The following is a 15,499-nucleotide window of genomic DNA, read 5'->3' on the forward strand; positions in this document are numbered from 1 at the left end:
AGGGAGGGATTCTAGTACCTGCTCGGCCAACCAAACAGGAGTGTACGTGGCGAAGAAGGAACGGTGTGAAAAGTGGTGTGCCATAAAGCCACCGTGGAGTTTTATACTTTTCACTATTGTCTGGGACCTTCCGGATCACTGTGTGGACATGCGTTGTTTTCACGTGTGCAGGCTTCATTCCCCTTCACGGGTTAGCATCCCAGTTATTTGGGAGGGGACCCATCTCCCACTATCGGCGTGTGGATACTCAGAGGGCTGACCATGCTGCCCCCTTTCCAAAGATAGGGCGGTGACCTTGGCCTGCGGTTGGCCTAACCCCTCCTCCTGACCACAGCACCTGGGTCTGGGCTGGTATGTGTTTCAAACTAGCCAGCTTCAGTCCTGGGGCCTGTGCTGGACTGAAGTTGCCAGTTAAAGTACAGAATTTGCATTTCAGATCAACAAGGAATAATTTTTTAGTATAAATGTGTCTGCAGTATTTGCAGAGACTGGTAACCCTAGCTGGACTATTAGAGAGGGGCTTTCTTTTTTGCTGAGTGGGTTGGGCTGATGTTGTGTATGCTGAGGCTACCAGGAGCAAGCCTTCCTGAGGGCAGACTCACGTAGAGGGATCTGAGCTCAGAGATGAAGAGGGTGGGTACCTGATGCCATCACTTGAGGTTCTGGAACCATCCACGGCTGTCGCTGGGAACTGCCTCTCCACCCTTCAGTTTTGTTAGCCAATGAAGTCCCGCTTTTACATATAAGCCTATGTGAGTTGGGTTTTTGTCCCCCGTGACACCGAATGGTGACTTGTAAAATCATGATTCAGTAGTTAAGCTGATGCTTGAAATCCTGTTTGTCCAGATTTTGCGAGGAGAGCGAAGAGAAGGCCTCATCTGAAAAGTAATGAGAAACAAAACAAGTTTGAATGAATCCAGTCTCCCAGAGAGCTCTTCATCAAGAGTCACTTCATCTTCCTTTTTCAGTGCAATGTCACACGGCTGGAGGGAGGAGGCCATGTGGACGGGAAGGCCTTCATCCTGCTGGGCTGGCCCCCGGCTCCCAGGTCAGCAAAGCATCACGACAGCGGTGACAGCCTCCGGTGCCGAGTGAGGGGACTGGGCAGCACACGGGTTCTGTCCTCAGAAGACTTGCAAAGAGAGGGGCTTGCCTGTTCTCTGCAACTGGGATTATGAATTCACGGCTAAGAGACCAAGCAGAGACCGGCAAACCCGCACAAAGACACAGCCGGCCTCCAGGGGCCATGGGATCGAGGGAGAGCGGATCAGGGCTCAAACAGATCTAAAAGAAAGAGTGTCAGCAAAGGGGGATTGGCGGCAGTGGAAACCCACAGAGTCGTTTCCATCCGGGGGGCAAGAGCAGACGCAGCCCGTCCGGGCGCAGGCCGGAGAGCTGCTTGGCTCCCCTGGCCACGGACACTCACATTTCCTTGCCAGGCTGTCCTCGTGGAGGCTGATGGGGCCTGAGAGGCAATTCACAAGCTCCGTTCCTCTCCTTGCTGTGATTCCTGAGCTCCAGTTCCAGAGAGAATGGCCTCGTACCCGCCTGGCCTACGGAGTGGAGAATGAGCTGACGTGTCGGCGCCAGCCATCTGGTCAGTTTCTAAGTGCGGCGTCATCCTGAGAGTGCCGTTCTCCTGTATAGACTCGATGACCTTGTAGCCGTCCCCATCATCAGTCCTGCCAGGGGTGGTCAGCCACTCTGGAGTGGGGTGGAGCGGGAGAGACAGAGTCTGCAGCGGGATCCTCATCAGTGAGGGGACCCTCGCTCTGCAGAATGTTCTGAACGTGGGTGTGAGCGATGCCCCCTGGATGACGTGTTTGGGGAGAGATGACAGGGAACAAGAATCCTGCCCTGTGCCAGAGAGTGTCCCATCCACCTTTCTCCGTCCACCACATTGGATCTCCAGCCTTCTCTCCAGTCTGCTGAGTCTGCGTAAGGGGTGTGTTGTTGTTGGCAGGGAGTGGCGTTGGAATAGGACAATGGAGGGGTTCTACTCCCAGCTGTAAAGACCGCTTCCTCCCAAGGTCTCTGAAATCAGACGTGTGTCTCACCGTGGCAAGGATTGATGTGCTTTTGCAAAACAACTTAAGACCGTGGTATGAAAGCCTTAAGGCTTATTCGTACTGATTGACAATGAAAGATGCCTGGCTCAAATAACGTTCCTCGAAATCCTGGATGTGCCCTTATACCACCAGAGCGAGAATATGTACAGTTCAGCGTACCCTCCACATGTATTTCAATGCATCACGCTGCTCCCTATCACTGGGGCCATGGATTTCACACAGTCACTAAATATTCAGGCCTTCCTACGTGTCAGGCGCTATGCTGATAACCGTGGACGTGACTGTGAACAGGACAGACACGGTCCTTGCCCCGTGGTGTGGACAGACGGAACAATAATCACACACACAGGCAGGTGATCCCCGCAGGGAATTGTGGGAAAGCGCGGACAGCTGTGGGGATGTGTGCAACAAGGGGAATCGGGTTTTTTCCCAAGGGCTTCGAAAAACTTCCTGCAGAGGGAACTTTTGGGGGTGCCCCGAAAGATGAAGGGCGAGTGCCGATGGAGAAGGCGTGGGGCAGTGCCTCATGCAGACAGAGGAGCGTGTCGGAAGGCCCCGAATCCAGAAGCTCAGCAGGGCCCCGTGTGAGTGAAGAGAGATGATGCTGGAAGGGTGCAGGTTAAGGAGGTCGGTTTTCTCTCAAGTGCAGTGAAAAGCCCCCCGGAACACTGAGCCAGGGGCGGCAGCGTGGGAGGTGCGCTTGGGTGGAGGCTGGGAGAGCCCATAGGATGCACAGGGATTGGCTAGGACCCACTTGCCATAGACCAGGACAGACGTGACGCCGGCTAGGCTGGGAGGATAGGCAGTGGCCACGGGGAGAAAGAAGCTCACGTGAGTGAGTGGCCGAGGACATAAAGCCAACGGGACACATGGGGGGAATAAAACATGAGAACCCGCTCTCGGCTCCAGACAGATTCCCTTGAGGGTGAGCACCTGGTCCTCAGGTGGGACCAAGCATCCTCTTCTCCTGCTTCTCACACTTGCTCTTGTTGCTTTTTAAAAGCACGACTTAGTTTTGACTTTGTAGCCACCATTCCGAGTGTATGGGCACCTTTCCTGCTGCCGGACTGTCCCATGAATTGCAGGAGGTAAGGACCGTACCTCCCTCATTTGTATTTCTCTCCCACAGGACCTGGCTTACTTGGATACTGGTGGTATCCAACCATGAGTGGGGAAACATCGGACTGCCGTAAGAAAGTTGCTGGAAGATTGGGTTTGTTGTTGGGGGGGGGGGGTTGTGTGTGTAGATTGTGGTAGTTAACTCGTACTGAGCCCGTGGCGTTAAGGCAATTCTCTAAGCACTGTGTGTAGAGGAACTCATTTCATGCCAACAACACATCAATCAGGCAAGTCCTGTTATTATCCCCATTTAATGGATGAAGACACTGAGGCACACACTAGCTCTTAAATACAGTCCTTGGGAAAGACCCCAGCTTGTTGACCTGTGACTCAGAATTGGACGTGTCCAGGGGCATAGAGAGGCCTCCTGTAGGTTGATGAAAGCAGAGAGGGAAGTAGGCCCAACGCTCTCTCTCCCACCAAACAGCCGCTCCCGCCCCATTAACTGGAGAGGGGGGGCTTAAAGGATGACCTGCAGACCCCCCGGATGCCGAAGGGGCAATCCCTCATGGCCCGCTTCCACGCCCTTGTGCTTGCCTCTTAGCTCTTTTAAAGACCAGAAAGATGGTTCCGCCCAAACCCTTGACCTTTGGAGCCTGATGACACGAAGCTGTACTTGGAAGTGGGAAAAGTGAAGGGACTTGAGCCAGCTTCTCTCTCATCCCGACCTGATTTAGGACCAGGCTGTTAGGACGGTGGGTGTCCACAAGATGGCGGACTCCTGCTACCAGTGGTGGATCTGTGGGCGGAAGAAGGGAAGGAGGGCAGGGCCGGCTGGCTGTTTCCATCGGCTCCACCTGCCTGCTTGTGCCAGAGACTTTCTGGGTGGGTGCGGAGCTGGGCTCAGCCCGAGGTGAAGAGGTGCAAACAGAACTTTGTACCCGAAATACTGGTGTCCAAAGGGCAGTGTTGCAGGGGAAGAGCCGAGCTCTGCCGCGTCCTGGCAGATTGTTTGCCACCCCAAGATTCCGGGCAGATCAGATATGTTCCAGGGAAGCAATCACTTCTTCTAACACCAGGGCATGCCGAAAGTAAATAATAATGATACTAGCCATCTGGTATTGCGTATTTACGGTGAGCCGGCCTGCTGCCCTTGGGTCCTTCACACCCGATCTAGACTCTCCCTCCCATCCTACAAGCCGTGGTCCCCCCAGCTCGCCCCTCTCCCAGGTGACACCTTCACCTGACATTCAGTTACTCTTTGGATTAGCTGCCTAGGGTTGCCTTAGCTGGTTAATCACAAAACTGGTGACTTAAAACAACAAAAATGTATTCTTCCACCTTTCTGGACATGGCAAGTCCAAAATCAAGGTGTCGACAGGGACGTACTCCCCACCGAAGGCTCTGGGGAGACTCCTTTCTTGCCTCTTTCACCTTTGGGGGGGGTGCTCCTTGTGGTCATATGACTCCAGGCTCTGTCACTTCACAACGCCTTCTCTGGTCCCTGTCTTCATTTTTCATTTTTCTGTCTCTTATAGGGAGACAGAGGGACTGGACTGTTGGATGTAGCCTCCCCCGCCCCTGCCCCGTAATCTGGGATGATCTCACCTGGATATCTGCAAAGACCCTTTTTCTAAATAAGATCACATACACAGGTCCCAGGGGTTAGGACAGGGACAGATCTTTTCGGGGGCCACCACTCAATTCACTGCAGAAACCTATGTGTTCTCCTGGGCACCTCCGACTCCTCCCTCCCCGTGAAAGTCCACCGCCGATGCTGGTAGACTTTTCTGCTCAGTGCCAACACCTAACCCAAGACGTCAGCATTTCTTCCCTAACCTCCTAACTGGTTTCCCTGCGTCCGCCCTGTTGTGGCCTGAACTGTGGCCCTGCCCCCCCCAACTCCTATATCAAAGCTCTGACCCCCAGTGGTGATTGCTTTGGGAGACGGTGGGGGGGGCTCTCCTGAGATAAAGTTAAATGAGGTCACAAGGGTGGGGCCCTAATCTGATAGGACTGACCGCCTTTTTTTTTTTTTTTAATTTTTTTTTCTTATATTATCCCCATACATTGCATCATTAGTTTTAGATGTAGTGTTTCATGATTCATTGTTTGTGCACAACACCCAGTGCTCCATGCAGAACATGCCCTCCTCAATACCCATCACCAGGCTAACCCATCCTCTGGACTGACAGCCTTTTAAGAAGAGCTACCAGAGATCTCTCTTCCGGGCAGGAACGGTGGAAAGTCAGAGGACACGGTGAAAAGCTGGCCATCTACAAGCCAGGGGGAGAGATCTCTCCGAAAAGCCCCCTTGATGGCACCTTGGTCTCGGACTTCCCGTCTACGGCAGCGTGAGAAAATACACTCCGTGGTTGCAGCCCATGCTGTTTTGCTAGTGGCCACCCAAGCAAATGCATGCACTCTGCGAGCTTCCTCCTGCCCTGGGCTCTGCGCTGCAGCCAGCGACCTGTGTCAGACCCAAATCCCAAACCTCGGCTTCAGATCAAGCCTCCCGTTCTCCCTTCCTTCCCCAAATCGATCCAGGCACTGTTCTGAGCACTAGGGCTGTAACAGTGACCAAAGCAGGCAGCGCCCCCTGGCAGTCTTGTGTGAAGGATCCAGCCCAGCCTGCCCTTGCTGCCTATGGCTCTGAGCTTTGAACGCCATCTACGAAACCCAGTCTGGACAGCCTCCCCTTATGCCCTGCTCCTCGGCCTTCCCCTCCACCACCCATATCCACCTGCGCTCTCCTGACACAGCCTTCTCCAGTCCTTCCAGCCCGTGCTGCTCCATCCCTCCGGAGAGCCTGGAGCTCTGCGGCTCCTTCTGGCTCCTTCTGCCCGGAAGGCTTCCCCTTAAGCTTATTTAACCCTGGCTCCTATTTCTGCTCTTGAATAACCCTGTTTACAGGCTCCCAGCACCTGCCCCTTCTCCCCCTGCAGCGCTGATAACAATGACAATTAAATCATTAACTGTGTAGCTAGCTGTCTGGTGTCTGCATAACCCACCCGTCTGAAAGCCCCATGGAGACCTACCTCCTTTTGATTCCCGCTGCTTTCCCAGGGCTTAGCAGGGTCAGAACAGAGCAGGCACCTGTTACTGAATTCTTTTTTTTTTTTTTAAATTTTATTATGTTATGTTAGTCACCATACAATATATCATTAGTTTTTGATGTAGTGATCCACAATCCATTGTTTTCGTATAACACCCAGTGCTCCATGCAGTACGTGCCCTCCTTAATACCCATCACCGGGCTAACCAATCCCCCCTCCCCTCTAAAACCCTGTTTGTTTTTCAGGTCCATAGTCTCTCATGGTTCATCTCTCCCTCCAATCCACCCCCCCCATTTTTCCCTTCCTTCTCCTAATGTCCTCCATGTTATTCCTTATGTTCCACAAATAAGTGAAACCATATGATAATTGACTTTCTCTGCTTGACTTATTTCACTTAGCATAATCTCCTCCAGTCCCATCCATGTTGATGTAAAAGTTGGGTATTCATCCTTTCTGATGGCTGAGTAATACTCCATTGTATATATGGACCACATCTTCTTTATCCATTCATCTGTTGAAGGGCATCTCGGCTCTTTCCATAGTTTGGCTATTGCAGACATTGCTGCTATGAACATTGGGGTGCATATGGCCCTTCTTTTCACTACATCTGTGTCTTTGGGGTAAATACCCAGGAATGCAATTGCTAGGTCATAGGGTAGCTCTATTTTTAAATTTTTGAGGAACCTCCACACTGTTTTCCAAAGTGGCTCTACCAACTTGCATTCCCACCAACAGTGTAAGAGGGTTCCCCTTTCTCCACAACCTCTCCAACATTTGTTGTTTCTTTCCCTGTCCATTTTTGCCATTCTAACTGGTGTAACCTTTCTTATACACTAACAACGCAACTGTAGAAAGAGAAATTAGAAAAACGATTCCATTTACAATAGCACCAAAAACCATAAGATACTTAATTCTTACCTGAATGAGCAAAGGAATGAACTAGCTACTCTCATTCTGATAAGCGTCCCACATCCTTTAGATGTTTTCATGCCCAGTGTTCAGATGGGAAAAGTAAGACGCAGCATGGGTGGCGAGGTGACTGGCAAGAGGTCACCGGTTAGTAACGGTCGGCACTGAAATAGCAATCCACAGCTTTCTGATGTCAAAGACACGGCTTCTAACAGCCATGACTCAGACCCAGTTTGCTTTAAATGATGAGAGAATTCTTAACAGAAAAGCAGAAGCATCCCAACTAGAAATTCACTAAAGAATCATTTCCTTTATCCAAATAATTATTGCAGTGAACAGGAGAATGGATGAACAGTCTGTGATATATTCACATAATGGAATGCTACTAGCAAAAAAATAAAAACAAAAACAAAAAAACCCTCAAAAACCCAAGAAATGAACTACTAATAACACGCTATTGCATTAGTGAGTTGCAAAAGCATTGTGCTGAGCCAGGGAAGCCGGGCACAGAAGAGCTCATGCTGGAGGATTCCATTTACGGGAAATTCTGGAATAGGCAAAATCATCTATGGTGAAAAACATCAGATCAGCGGTTGCCTCTGGGGTGGGAGGGGGGAAGGGCATGAGGGAACTTTCTGGGGTGATGACAACATTCTCTATCTTGATGGAGGTTTCAGTTCCCCGGGTGTGTATGTATTTGTTCAAACTCAGAATACATTAAGCTTGAGATTTGTTAATTTCTCTGTTTGCAAACTTTATCTCAAAAAAGGAAAGCCATAAGCAAATATTAAACTCTAGTTAATGATATACACGCTGAGGTGTTTACAGGTGAAGGGTCCTAACGTCTGCATCTTATTTGAAAACTCGTCAAAAAAATGACAGATTGGGGTTCTTGGGTGGCTCAGTCGGTGAAGCGTCTGCCTTCGGCTCAGGTCATGATCTCAGGGTCCTGGGATCAAGGCCCGAATTGGGCTCCCTGCTTAGCGGGGAGTCTGCTTCTCCCTGTCCCTCTGACCCTTCCCCTTGCTCATGCTCCTGCTCTGTCTTGTTCTCTCTCTCAAATGAATAAATAAAAAAAAATCTTAAAAAAAAATAACACAGATTGATGATGGACAGAGGGAGGAATAGAAGGAAAGCAGAACAAAATGTTAAATGTAGACTCGAGGTGATGGCATATGGGTGTTCACTGCACAATACTTTCAACTTTGCTCTCTCTCTTTCAAGTTTTTCATCATAAAATATTGAAAAAATAGTGTTATAAGCTGAAAAATGCATTTCCAAAGTAGCTAACGTTCACCATAATCAGTAAGATGCTCTAGAGATGAAGAAATCGAAATGCACTCATTGCCGTTTTGCCCTAGTTTCAAGGGGATGATGGACAAGGAGGACCCAGAGAAGGTGCTGAGCACATTGGAAGCAGGGGGGCCAAGCCTTGGCAGGACCTGGCAGACTTCTCTCTGGCTGGAGAGGTTATAGAATTCGGGACTGGACATCAAGGGTGGTGGAGTTGGCCCTCAAAACTTGCTCACCTGTGGGTCCAGTGAGAATCAGTGACATTTTTCTTAAGAGCTGAGCTGAGAGTAAGTCTAGTAAGTTCCAGGAATACAAACCACGCAAATGAAACACCAGGCTTATGTTTCCAGCTGGATCAAGCTACTGTCTAGAAGGACCTCATGCTGACACTGCCCACTTGGCTGTAAATTCAAGGCCACCTTCTCAGGGGCTGCGGGGGTAAGGAGCCTGGATGGCCAGAACGAGAAAACTCTGACAGTGAGTGGAGTGACGTCAGATACATCCGCGTCCCTGTCGTGTCCCCACCGCTCACTGGTTATGTGGCCCTGGGCGCCTCACGGGGCTCCTCCTGGCCTCAGCTTCCATATCTGTAAAATGGAGACAGTAATGTTTAGCTGGCAGCCTGCATGTTGGCTTACAGATCATGACCTTGTCAAGGTCAGCTACCACCTCCATTTATGTCCGTCTTGTCGGTTCCAAGGTGGAGCCTCAGTTTCCCATGGCTCCGTTTACCAGCAGCTTTTGACCTTGCTGATCAGGCCCCCCTCCTTGACATACTCGCTTCCTTCAGCCACAGAGCCCAGCCTCCCTGGCCACTCTCCCGCAGCCTCTTTTGCTGGTTTCTCCTCATTTTCCCAGCACATGATGATCTGCTCCAGGGCTCAGTCTTCAGCCTCTTCTTTGCTCTCCCCACACCCAACACTTACATGGATTTCATTTTAACCTGTCCAAAGCCAATTTTTTTTTTTAGATAAAAATTGAGGGGCACCTGGGTGGCTCAGTCATTAAGCATCTGCCTTCGGCTCAGGTCATGATCCCGGGGTCCTGGGATTGAGCCCCACATCGGGCTCCCTGCTCAGTGGGAAACCTGCTTCTCCCTCTCCCAGTCCCCCTGCTTGTGTTCCCTCTCTTGCTGTGTCTCTCTGTCTGTAAAATAAATAGATAAATAAAAATCTTAAATAAATAAATAAAAATTGAGATAAAATTGATATAGAGCATTACATTAGCTGCTGGTATACACCATAATAATTTGATGTTGGTGTATATTACTAGGTGATCACCACACTAAATCTCATTGCCATCTGTCACCATACATCGGACCCCCTTCACCCTTTTTGCCCACCTCCCAACCCTCTACCCCCCTGATACCCACCCATCTGTTCTCTGTGCCTATGAGTTTTGGTTTGTTTCTTCCTTTTTGTTTTTCAGATTCTACGTGTAAGTGAAATCATACAATATTTGTCCTTCTCTGCCTGACTTCACTTAGCATAATACCCTTGAGAGGAATCTATTCAAAGTCCGCCCTCCCCCGCCACCCGCAACCATGCTTACAGGCAAAACTCACAGGTGTCTGCACTTGGCCCTAACTTTGTTTTCCCAGGCCATGGTGCCCTACATTTTCGGAAAGTAGACCCCAACTACAAAACATCTTCTCTAGCCTGACCACAACCGGCATCCTGATGAAGCCCTGGACAGAGCCGCTTGGAAACCTGCCACCTTCTGCTCTCCCCTGCCAAGAATGGGACCCCCTCACCACCTCCCCACGGATGCAGCTGCAACCCTCTCACATCCTTAAAAACCCCTTAAAAGGCCCAGCCTCACAGGAACTCGGGGCCAACATTTCTCTTAATGTCTGGCACCTCTCCTCCCTTGGAAAGTGAATCAACTCTGTCTTGCGTGTTGGTCTACTCTTGGAGCAATTCTTTACCACCTGCATCACCGGCCAACCTAACAACCCTCAAGGCCCATCCTGTGTTGTTCTAAATGGCAAGGTTGTCTTTTTTTATGGCTGAGTAGTATTCCATTGTATATATGAACCGCATCTTCTTTTCCATTTATCCATCAGTGGATACTCTACGTTATTTCCATGTGTTGGTTATCGTGAATAATGCTGCAGTGAACATAGGGGTGCAGATATCTCTTTGAATTAGTGTTTTTATTTCCTTTGGATGAATACCCAGAAGTGGAATAGCTGGATCATATGGTAGGTTTACTCTTTAATCTTTTGGGAGCCTCCATACTGTTTTCCACAGTGGTTGCACCAACTTACATTCCTACCAACAGTGCACAAGGGCTCTCTTTTCTCCACATCCTCATCAACACTTGTTATTTCTTGTCTTTTTGATGAAGCTGTTCTAACAGGTGTGAGGTGATACCTCATTGTGGTTTTCACCTGCATTTCCGTGATGATTCATGACGCTGAACATTTTTTCATGTGCCTGTTGGCCGTCTGTGTCTTCTTTGGAAAAATGTCTAGTTAGATCCTCTGTCCATTTTTCAATCAGATTGTTTGTGGGGTTTTGTGCTATTGAGTTGTTTGAGGTCTTTATATGTTTTGGATATTAACCTCTTATCGGACATATGGTTGGCAAATAGTTTCTCCCATTCAGTAGGTTGCATCCCTGTTTCACTGATGGTTCCTTTTACTGCACAGAAGCTTTTTGGTTTGATATAATCTCACTTGTTTATTTCTGCTTTTGTTACCTTTGCTTTTGGAATCAAATCTAAAAATTCAGTGCCAAGACTGATGTCCAGGAGCTTATGCCTGTGTTTTTTTCTAGGAGTTTTACAGTTTCAGGTCTTACATTCAAGTCTTTAATCACACTTTGAGTAAATTTTTGCGATTGACATAAGATAGTGAATTCCTTTCATGTGTTTGCTTGTGACTGTCCAGTTTTCCCGACACCATTTATTGAAGAGACTACCCTTTCCCTTGGCTCCTTTGTTGCAAATTAATTGACCATATATGTGTGGGTTTATTTCTGGGCTCTCTTTTCTTTTCCATTGATCTATGTGTCTGTTTTCATGCCAGTGCCATACTGTTTTGATTGCTACAGCTTTGTAGTATAATTTGAAAACAGGGGGCATAATGCCTTGTGTGTGGTTCTTCATTCTCAAGATTGTTGTTCTTCCAGGTCTTTTGTGGTTCCCTACAAATATTAAAATTATCGGTTCTATTTCTGTTTAAAATGCCACTGTAATTTTGATAGGGATTGCATTGAATCTGTAAATTACTTCAGGCAATATGGACATTTAAACAATATTAATTCTTCCAATCTGTGAGCAGGAAATATCTTTCCATTTATTTGTGTTTTTGTCAGTTTCTTTCATCAGTGGTTTACAGTTTTCAGTGTATAGGTCTTTCCTCTCCTTGGCTAAATTTATTCCTAGGTATTTTATTCTTCTTGATGCAATTATCAATGGGGTTGTTTTCTTAATTTCTCTTTTCAATAGCTCATTATTAGTTTATAGAAATGCAGCAGATTTTTGTAAATTGATTCTTGTACCCTGCAGTATCACTAAATTCATTTATTAGTTCTCACAGGGTTTTTATGTGTATTTGTGTGGAGCCTTTAGGGTTCTCTGTATATAGTATTATTTGAATCATCTGCAAATAGTGGGATTTCCTCCCCACCCCCCATTTGGATGCCTTTTATTTATTTTTCTTGCCTAATTGCCATGGCTAGGACTACTAATACTACGTTGAATAAAAGTGGTGAAAGTGGGCGTCCTTCTTTTTTTCTTGGTCTTAAAGGAAAAGCTTTCAGGAATATGAATATGATGTTAGTTGTGGGTTTGTCATACATAGGTTTTATTTTGTTGAGGTACTTTCCCTCTTACCAACTTGGTTGAGTGTTTTTATCATAAACAGTGTTGAATTGTGTCAAATGCTTTTTCTGCATCTATTGAGATGATCATATAATTTTTATACCTTATTGTTTTAATGTCGTATATCCCATTGGTTTGCAGATATTGAACCATTTTGCACCCCTGGAATAAATCCCAGTTGATCATGGTGTTTGATCCTTTCCATGTATTGTTGAATTCAGTTTGCTAATATTTTGCTGAGGATTTTCACATCCATGTTCATCATGGATATTGGCCTGTAATTTTCTTTTCTTATGGTCTCCTTATTTGGTTTTGGAATTGGGATAATGCTGGCCTCATAAAACACATTTAGAAGTGTTCTCTCATCTTTAATTTTTTGGAATAGTTTAAGAAGGATATCTATTAAATCTTCTTCAAATGTTTGGTAGAATTCACCAGTAAAGATATCTGGTCCTGGACTTTTGTTTGTTGGGAGCTTTTGATTACTGATTGAATCTCCTTACTAATAATCGGTCTATTCAGATCTTCTATTTCTTCATGATTCAGTCTTGGAAGATTGTATATTTCTAGGAATTTATCCATATGTTCTTTGTTGTCCAGTTTGTTGGTATGTAATTGTTCATACTAGTCTCTTATGATCCTTCCTTCATATTTCTATGGTATCAATTGTAATTTCTCCTCTTTCATTTCATTTTATTTGAGTCTTCTTTCTTTTTTTCTTGGTGAATCTAGCTAAAAGTTTGTCAATTTTGTTTATCCTTTCAAAGAACCAGCTCTTAGTTTCATTGATCCTTTCTTTTTTTTTTTTTTTTTAAGTCTCTATTTCATTTATTTTTGCTCTGCTCTATATGATTTCCTTCCTTCTACTAACTTTGGGATTAGTTTGTTCTTCTTTTTCTCGTTCCTTTAGATGTAAAGCTAGATTGTTCGAGTTCTTGTTTCAGGAGGTAGGCCTGTATTGCTATAAATTTCCATGTTAGAACTGTTCTTACTGCATCCCATCAATTTTGGATTGTTTATTTCCATTTCCATCTGTCTCAAGGTGTTTTCTTTTAATTTCCCTTTTGATTTCTTCATTGACTCATTGGTTTTTCAGTAGCATGTTGTTTCATCCCTACATATCTGTGATTTCTTCAGTTTTCTTGTAACTGACTTCTAGTTTTATACCATTGTGGTTGGAAAAGATGCTTGATATGATTTCAGTTTTCTTTAATTTATGGAGATCTGTTTCATGGCCTAACATGTGATCCATCCTAGGGAATGTTTCATGTGCACTTGAGAAGAATGTATATTTTCCTGCTTTTGGGTGGGATGTTCTGTATATAACTATTAAGTCCATCCAGTATAAGGTATCATTTAAGGCTGGTGTTTCCCTATTGATTTTTTCTTTGGATGATATATCCATTGATGTAAGTAGAGTATTAAAGTCCCCTACTATTACTGTATTGCTGTGAATTTCTCCCTTTGGGTCTGTTCGTATTTGCTTTATATATTTAGGTCCTCCTGTGTTAGATGCATAAATATTTACAACTAAATCCTCTCATTGGATTGACCCTTTTATCATTATGTAATGCCATTCTTTGTCTTTTATCACAGTCTTTGTTTTAAAGTCTATTTTGTCTGACACAGGTATAGCTACGCCAGCTTTCTTTACATTTCCATTGCAGAGAATATCTTTTTTCCATCCATTCACTTTTGGTCTATGTGCATCCTTAGATCTGAAGTGAGTCTCTTATAGGCAATATGTAGATGAGTCTTTTTTGTTTGTTTTGTTTTTACTCAGTTCAGCCACTCTGTGTCATTTGATTGGAGATTTTAGTCCATTTACATTTCAAGTAATTCTTTTTTGGCTGTTTTTGTAGTTCCTTTCTCTTTCTTTCTTCTTTTCTTGTTCTCTTCCTTTGTGGTTTGATGACTTTCTTTAGTGTTATGCTTATATTCCTTTCTCATTATCTTTTGTGTAGCTGCTATAGGTTTTTGCTTTGTGGTTTTTGCTTTTTTTTTTTACCATGAGATTCACATAGAGCAGGCTATATATATAATAAGTTGATATTATATGTTATTTATTTATATGCTATCTTAAGTTGATAGCAGCTTAAATTTGAATACATTTTAAACCTCTACATTTTTATTTCCCCCCACATGTTTTATGTTTTTGATGTCATATTTTACATCTTTTTTTTTTTTTTAAGATTTTTATTTATTTATTTGACAGAGATAGAGAGCACAAGTAGGCAGAGAGGCAGGCAGAGGGAGAGGGAGAAGCAGACTCTCCACTGAGCAGGGAGCCTGACGCGGGGCTCGATCCCAGGACCCTGGGATCATGACCTGAGCCGAAGGCAGACGCTTAACCGACTGAGCCACCCAGGCGCCCCTTTTACATCTTTTTATTTTGTGTATCTCTTAACTAATTATTGTAGTTATAGTTAATTTTTACTACTTTTTTCTTTCAACCTTCATTCTATCTTTATAAGTAGTTCATACCTTTACTGTATATTCACCTTTACCAGTGACATTTTTACTTTAATATGTTTTCTTGTTAATGTCTTTTCTGCAAAAAAAAAAAAAGTCTCTAACATTTCTTATAAGGCCAGTGTGGTGGTGATGAACTTCTTTAGCTTTTGCTTGTCTGAAAAACTCTTTATCTCTCCTTAAATTCTGAATGATAGACTTGATGATTAGAATATTCTTGTTTGAAAGTTTTTTACTTTTAGCACTTTGACTATATCAAGCCACTCTCTTCTGGCCTGCAAAATTTCTACTGAAAAATCAGCTGTTAGTTTTATGGTGATCCCTTTGTATGTAACAAGTTGTTTTTCTATTGCTGCTTTCAAGATTCTTTATTTTTATTTTTGACATTTTAATTATAATGTGTTTTGGTGTGGACCCCTTTGAATTCATCTTATCTGGAACTCTCTTTGCTTCCTGAATCTGGATGTCTGTTTCCTTCCCCCAGACTTTCCTTCCCCAGGTTAGGGAAGTTTTCAGCCATTATTTCTTCTAGTAAGTTTTCTGCCCCTTTCTCTTCTCCTTCTGGGACCCTTATCATGTGAGTGTTATTCTGCTTGATAGTGTCTTTTAAGATATCTTTACTTTTTTAAAAAAAGATTTTATTTATTGGTCTCTTAAGGTATCTTTACTTAAAAAAAAAGGTTTTATTTATTTATTAGAGAGAGAGAGAGAGAGAGAAAACAAGTTGGGGGGTGGGAGGCAGAGGGAGAAGCAGACTTCCTGCTGAGCAGAGAGCCTGATATGGGGCTTGATCCCAGGACCCCAAGATCATGA

The 15,499-nt window shown here is 45.2% G+C and overlaps 1 protein-coding gene across 18 annotated transcripts in view; it reads left to right on the forward strand.

Annotated features, from left to right (window-relative positions):
* The window catches only part of ADPRM (ADP-ribose/CDP-alcohol diphosphatase, manganese dependent), a 280,967-nt gene that overhangs the window by 29,055 nt on the left and 236,413 nt on the right, over positions 1 to 15,499 (forward strand). Inside the window, exons 4-6 of one of the 18 annotated variants that reach the window (XR_010408459.1) lie at positions 969 to 2,696; positions 3,199 to 3,258; positions 4,667 to 14,762. The exons of 4 other annotated variants lie outside the window; for them this stretch is intronic. Coding sequence is in view for 1 of the 14 variants with exons in the window: in XM_054511051.2 (XP_054367026.1) it covers positions 969 to 1,075 (107 nt within the window). In the remaining 13 variants the exon portion in view is untranslated. Of the gene's footprint in view, positions 1 to 968; positions 14,763 to 15,499 lie in introns of those variants that run through there. 13 more of the 18 variants (XR_010408461.1, XR_010408458.1, XR_010408460.1 and 10 more) reach the window with 13 other exon arrangements.

Source organism: Mirounga angustirostris, unplaced genomic scaffold (assembly GCF_029215605.1).
Source record: "Mirounga angustirostris isolate CCGP_5_RB_7025 unplaced genomic scaffold, mMirAng1.0.hap1 SCAF_17, whole genome shotgun sequence".
Lineage (NCBI taxonomy): Eukaryota > Metazoa > Chordata > Mammalia > Carnivora > Phocidae > Mirounga > Mirounga angustirostris.